This window comes from Drosophila bipectinata, chromosome 3R (genome assembly GCF_030179905.1).
Source record: "Drosophila bipectinata strain 14024-0381.07 chromosome 3R, DbipHiC1v2, whole genome shotgun sequence".
Lineage (NCBI taxonomy): Eukaryota > Metazoa > Arthropoda > Insecta > Diptera > Drosophilidae > Drosophila > Drosophila bipectinata.
The window spans coordinates 201,574-207,573 of NC_091739.1; the positions used below are offsets into that span (position 1 = coordinate 201,574).

The following is a 6,000-nucleotide window of genomic DNA, read 5'->3' on the forward strand; positions in this document are numbered from 1 at the left end:
TCATGCCTGGGGAGGGGGTCGGCTAGGGATGAGCCGGGCACTCTACGTGGTGGCAGGGGGGATCTGGCAGACCCCTCGCTTCTCGGCAGAAGGATCACGTCTAGGCCCCGGGCACCCCATGCCTGGGGAGGGGGTCGGCCAGGGATGAGCCGGGCACTCTACGTGGTGGCAGGAGGATCGGCCTGGTACTTCTCGTTTCGGCAGGGGGGTCAGCCGAGCGCTCCACGTCTCGGCAGGGGAATCTGGCAGGCCCTTCACTTCTCAGCAGGAGGATCACGTCACGGGCACCTCAGGCCTGGGAAGGGGGTAAGCCGGGGATGAGACGGGCACTCTAAGTCTCGGCAGGGGGATCGGCCTGGCACATCACGTCTCGGCAGGGGGATCAGCCGAGCACTCCACGTCTCGGCAGGGGGATCTGGTCGGCCCTTCACCTCTCGGCAGGAGGATTACGTCTAGGCCGGGCACCTCATGCCTGGGGAGGGGTTCGGCCAGGGATGAGCCGGGCACTCTACGTGGTGGCAGGGGGGATCTGGCAGACCCTTCGCTTCTCGGCAGAAGGATCACGTCTAGGCCGGGCACCCGATGCCTGGGGAGGGGGTCGGCCAGGGATGAGCCGGGCACTCTACGTGGTGGCAGGAGGATCGGCCTGGTACTTCTCGTTTCGGCAGGGGGGTCAGCCGAGCGCTCCACGTCTCGGCAGGGGAATCTGGCAGGCCCTTCACTTCTCAGCAGGAGGATCACGTCACGGGCACCTCAGGCCTGGGAAGGGGGTAAGCCGGGGATGAGACGGGCACTCTAAGTCTCGGCAGGGGGATCGGCCTGGCACATCACGTCTCGGCAGGTGATCAGCCGAGCACTCCACGTCTCGGCAGGGGGATCTGGCTGGCCCTTCACCTCTCGGCAGGAGGATTACGTCTAGGCCGGGCACCTCATGCCTGGGGAGGGGGTCGGCTAGGGATGAGCCGGGCAATCTACGTGGTGGCAGGGGGGATCTGGCAGACCCCTCGCTTCTCGGCAGAAGGATCACGTCTAGGCCCCGGGCACCCCATGCCTGGGGAGGGGGTCGGCCAGGGATGAGCCGGGCACTCTACGTGGTGGCAGGAGGATCGGCCTGGTACTTCTCGTTTCGGCATGGGGGTCAGCCGAGCGCTCCACGTCTCGGCAGGGGAATCTGGCAGGCCCTTCACTTCTCAGCAGGAGGATCACGTCACGGGCACCTCAGGCCTGGGAAGGGGGTAAGCCGGGGATGAGACGGGCACTCTAAGTCTCGGCAGGGGGATCGGCCTGGCACATCACGTCTCGGCAGGGGGATCAGCCGAGCACTCCACGTCTCGGCAGGGGGATCTGGCCGGCCCTTCACCTCTCGGCAGGAGGATTACGTCTAGGCCGGGCACCTCATGCCTGGGGAGGGGTTCGGCCAGGGATGAGCCGGGCACTCTACGTGGTGGCAGGGGGGATCTGGCAGACCCTTCGCTTCTCGGCAGAAGGATCACGTCTAGGCCAGGCACCCGATGCCTGGGGAGAGGGTCGGCCAGGGATGAGCCGGGCACTCTACGTGGTGGCAGGAGGATCGGCCTGGTACTTCTCGTTTCGGCAGGGGGGTCAGCCGAGCGCTCCACGTCTCGGCAGGGGAATCTGGCAGGCCCTTCACCTCTCAGCAGGAGGATCACGTCACGGGCACCTCAGGCCTGGGAAGGGGGTCAGCCGGGGATGAGACGGGCACTCTAAGTCTCGGCAGGGGGATCGGCCTGGCACATCACGTCTCGGCAGGGGATCAGCCGAGCACTCCACGTCTCAGCAGGGGGATCTGGCCGGCCCTTCACCTCTCGGCAGGAGGATTACGTCACGGGCACCTCAGGCCTGGGAAGGCGGGTCGGCCGGGGATGATCCGGGCACTCTAAGTCTCGGAAGGGGGATCGGCCTGGCACATCACGTCTCGGCAGGGGAATCAGCCAAACAATTAAAACGAAACAATTAAGCCAAACGAACATACCTCGATCAGCTCCTAAACGTGCACGGAACCGGATCAGGCTAGAGCCGCGTTCGGCGAGAAGTTTCTGCAGCTCCCGGGACGTGTGCGTGATGGGGGCAGCATAGGATCAGGAGAAGTGTCGAAACCTTGAAAAATGAGAACCTAAAAGGAAACCTCATGTCTAAGTCATTAAAATATGGGTAGTGTGATAGGATGTCTCCAAGGGTTAAGTTTGGTTGGTTTTTTATTTGGAAGGAGCAGCTGAGGTGCCGCTCCAACGATCAAAATGTCTCTGTTCTTTTACAATATTTCTTAAGTCTAAGTAAGGCTAAGTCTCGTAGCAGCGCTGCTCGCAGGCGGCGGCAAAGACACGGCTATGTACTTATGTATAAAGAAAAATAATAATATACGTTGTTATGCGCTCTCAAGTGGAGGTGCGAGGGGTATGCATATGCTGACCGTTTGTTACGATTATGCTGACACTAGCACTTTCTGTATGCGGGCTAAGCCATAACGATCGGCTCATATTTCGGCCACTTAGGGTTTATGACCGGGACTTTTGATTATGTAAACACTGCAACAAAGTGTTACAGTGCGCACCCTTTAAGTACTCTCGGTACAGTGGGTATTCAATATATGTGCATACTACATCTCCCTTCTTTTGAAAAATAACGTAATATAATAAAGTTGGGAGAATGGGGGAAAGCATACAGGTCAAAGTGTCTGATTGCATTCAACTTGGTGAATGCCAGCATGATTCCTGTCACTGCTTTCTTCAAGCCGACGCACTACCTCCACGGATTGTCGCTCGACAGCCGTTGTGTGGCAAACTAAAGCGCGCGACGAGAGTCCTAACTCTACAAACTAGGTTGTGGCGTAGGACTTGAAATCCACCCATGTAAAACACAATTTCAGTGAAGGAAGCAAGAGAAGCCTCGGAAAGGAACCGATCTAACGTTGACGACCATAGCAAGCGTAAAAAGGACAATGATTTGAGAGTATGCACCTGGAACGTACGAACATTGTACAGACCTGGTGCTGCTCAACAACTAGCAGATACCCTCAACAAATGTAGGGCTGACATCACTGCTATCCAGGAAATGCGATGGATAGGACAAGGCTGCATAAAGAAGAAGAACTGTGACATTTACTACAGCTGCCATCCAGAACGGCATGAATTTGGTTGTGGTTTCGTTGTAGGTGCCAGGCTGCGGCGCCGAGTCTCTCACTTTCGGCCAACAAACGAGAGAATTGCAACGATCCGAATTACTGCCAAATTCTTTAACATCAGCCTGATATGCGCACATGCCCCAACGAAGGAAAAGGATGATGCCACCAAGGACGCTTTCTATGCGGAGCTCGACCGAGCTTATGGCCGCTGTTTTTCCCATGACATTAAAATTCTCCTCGGGGATTTTAATGCCAAGGTAGGACGAGAAGACATCTTTGGTGCCACCGTCGGGCGATTTAGTCTACATGAGACCACCTCTAGCAATAGTCTCAGATTAATAGGCTTTGCAGCTGCGCATAATATGGTAGTTCGTAGTACTGGATTCCACCATTTGGACATCCATAAAGCATCTTGGCTCTCTCCCGATCGACTGACCAGAAATCAGATCGATCATGTTGTGATCGATGCAAGGCACGCATCTAATATACTCGACGTGCGATCCTGTCGGGGTCCCAACATCGACTCCGACCATTATCTTGTTGCAGCTAAGATTCGCACACGGCTATGTGTGGCGAAGATTGCACGTCGAAGTGCGTTAAGAAGGCTGGACATCGGAAAGCTGCAATCACAACAGGCGAAGAATGCATTCTCCACTCACGTCTCGGGGCTATTAAGCCGAGCACCTTCAATACCTGAAGACATAAGCGATATGTGGGCGCTCATATCTCACTCCCTGCGAGCTTCGGCAGAAGAAGTGCTTGGATTCCAGCGTCCTCTATCAAGGAATCCATGGTACGATCAGGAGTGTCATGACGCAACAGCTGCAAAGGATGCCGCCTACGGAAGAACACTGCAGGCTGGGGCGACACGAGCGATTGTGGATGTCTACAGGTCGAGAAGAAGAGACGAGAAACGCCTTTTCAGACGCAAGAAGAAAGACCAGGAAAGGCGAGAGTGTGAGAGCACAGAGAGCAGCAGATGCAGAAATGAAGCACGTAACTTCTACCAGAGGGTCAAGCGTCTGACCCAAGGATTTAAGACTGGTACAGTGGCGTGCAGGGACAATGATGGAAATCTTGTCACAGAAACAGAGGTCGTGCTGAGGTTATGGAGGGATCACTTCTCGAGTTTGTTATCTGGATCAAGCACAGACTCTGAAGACTATGATCCACGAACCCCAATCTATGGCACTGATATTGAAGTGCCAATCCCAAGTCATATCGAAGTCAAGGATGCAATCCAACGGCTTAAAAACAACAAGTCTGCAGGTGCTGACGGCCTGCCGGCAGAATTGCTTAAAGCAGCCGGTAATATGCTGGTAGGGTGCATGCACAAACTAATCAGTAAGATTAGATCATGCTCATGAAGAGCATGCCCGAAGATTGGAACCTAAGCATGATCTGTCCCATCCTGAAGAAGGGTGATGCTACGGTGCGCACCAACTACCGCGGAATTAGTCTTCTTCCAGTTGCATACAAGGTCCTAACGAGCGTATTGTGTGAAAGACTGAAACCCCATGCTGAAGCACTGATTGGACCTTATCAGTGCGGGTTCAGGCCTGGCAAGTCCACTGTTGACCAGATTTTCACCTTGCGCCAAATCCTGGAGAAGTCTTACGAAAACCAGATCGACACGTACCATCTCTTCGTCGACTACAAAGCCGCATGTATAACGAGATTAGTTTATCTCACACTTTAAATAACCAAAAAATAAAAAAAGAAAGGTGGCTGCGTAATATTTAATAAATGGGCGAAAACGAAAACGAAAAAATGATCTTGCCTCTTTGACGTTATAAATTCGATTATATTTTCTAATCTTTCTCTAATCTTAAGCCTAACTTATCTATTGCGGCGAAGCGGGGCGAATTCGCACAAGAGCGAATATGAGCTTTCACTCCCGCTCCGCCCTAAGCTATCTAAGAGTAAATTTACAGACTAACAACTAACAAATACAATTCAGCTATAACTATAATTCAAAATTTTCGACTTCAATAAAATACAAATTTTCGACTTCAATAAATACAAATCAATTTACACCGGCCCCGTTGAAGGCCTCCATCAGGCTTCAACTAACTGGCAGCCGCGCCAGCTTGTGGACCGCTCTCCTATATTCCGCTCCAGAGCTAGTTCGGACGACGGCGACCCTGACCCTTCCGTCCGCGCCGGAGTGTGTTGCTCCTACTCGTCCCGTGAGCCACTGTTGTGGCGGCTGGTGATCCTCTGCGATCAGGACCAGCTCGCCCGTCCGGATGCCGTCCTCCTGGTGCTGCCACTTCGACCGCGCCTGTAGGCCCAAGACGTACTCCCGGGACCATCGCTGCCAAAACGTTTGCTTGATTGACGAGACAAGCCGCCATCGCCGCAAGCACGTTAGACCCTGCTGGTCCGGGGTCCGCGGTGCTGGTGGGGCGATGAGCGGCCCGCATGTCAACAGGTGCCCGGGAGTAAGCGCCTCGCCGTCGCTTGGGTCCTGACTCAGAGCCCCCAGGGGTCGTGAGTTCAGGACGGCCTCGACTCCAACGAGGACGGTCTGCAGCTCCTCCGCGGTCCGTCTGGCGTTCCCTACCGCTCGTAGGAGTAGGTGTTTTGCAGACTTCACACCTGCCTCCCATAGTCCGCCCATGTGCGGAGCCCGCGGCGGTATGAACGCAAATACGCATCCGCTTTTTGATGCGTATTGCGTGACCGCGTCGACCTCGTCCTCGATTCTCCGACGAAGGTCTGCGAAGTGGCGACTCGCTCCGACGAAGTTCGTCGCGTTGTCGCAGTGCACGATCTGCGGACATCCTCGGCGCCCAACGAACCTTTGAAAAGCCAATAAAAAGGAATCAGTTGAAAGGTCGGAAACTACTTCTAAA

The 6,000-nt window shown here is 54.8% G+C and overlaps 1 protein-coding gene across 1 annotated transcript; it reads left to right on the forward strand.

Annotated features, from left to right (window-relative positions):
* The first annotated feature begins 1,423 nt into the window (after nucleotides 1-1,423).
* LOC138926693 (uncharacterized) lies at nucleotides 1,424-5,432 on the forward strand. Its single transcript, XM_070281698.1, has 4 exons — nucleotides 1,424-1,578; nucleotides 3,264-4,450; nucleotides 4,525-4,809; nucleotides 5,311-5,432. The coding sequence occupies exons 1-4, from the start codon at nucleotides 1,424-1,426 to the stop codon at nucleotides 5,430-5,432; spliced, it is 1,749 nt and encodes a 582-aa protein (XP_070137799.1).
* The last annotated feature ends 568 nt before the right edge of the window (nucleotides 5,433-6,000 follow it).

Bases quoted from the DNA above. Each gene is read 5' to 3' on its own strand.
- LOC138926693 (XM_070281698.1), top strand. From the start codon at position 1,424: ATGAGCCGGGCACTCTACGTGGTGGCAGGGGGGATCTGGCAGACCCTT. The intron at 1,579-3,263 runs GTACTTCTCGTT...CTTTAACATCAG, and splicing joins GTGGCAGGAGGATCGGCCTG to CCTGATATGCGCACATGCCC. The intron at 4,451-4,524 runs GTAATATGCTGG...GCATGCCCGAAG, and splicing joins AGAATTGCTTAAAGCAGCCG to ATTGGAACCTAAGCATGATC.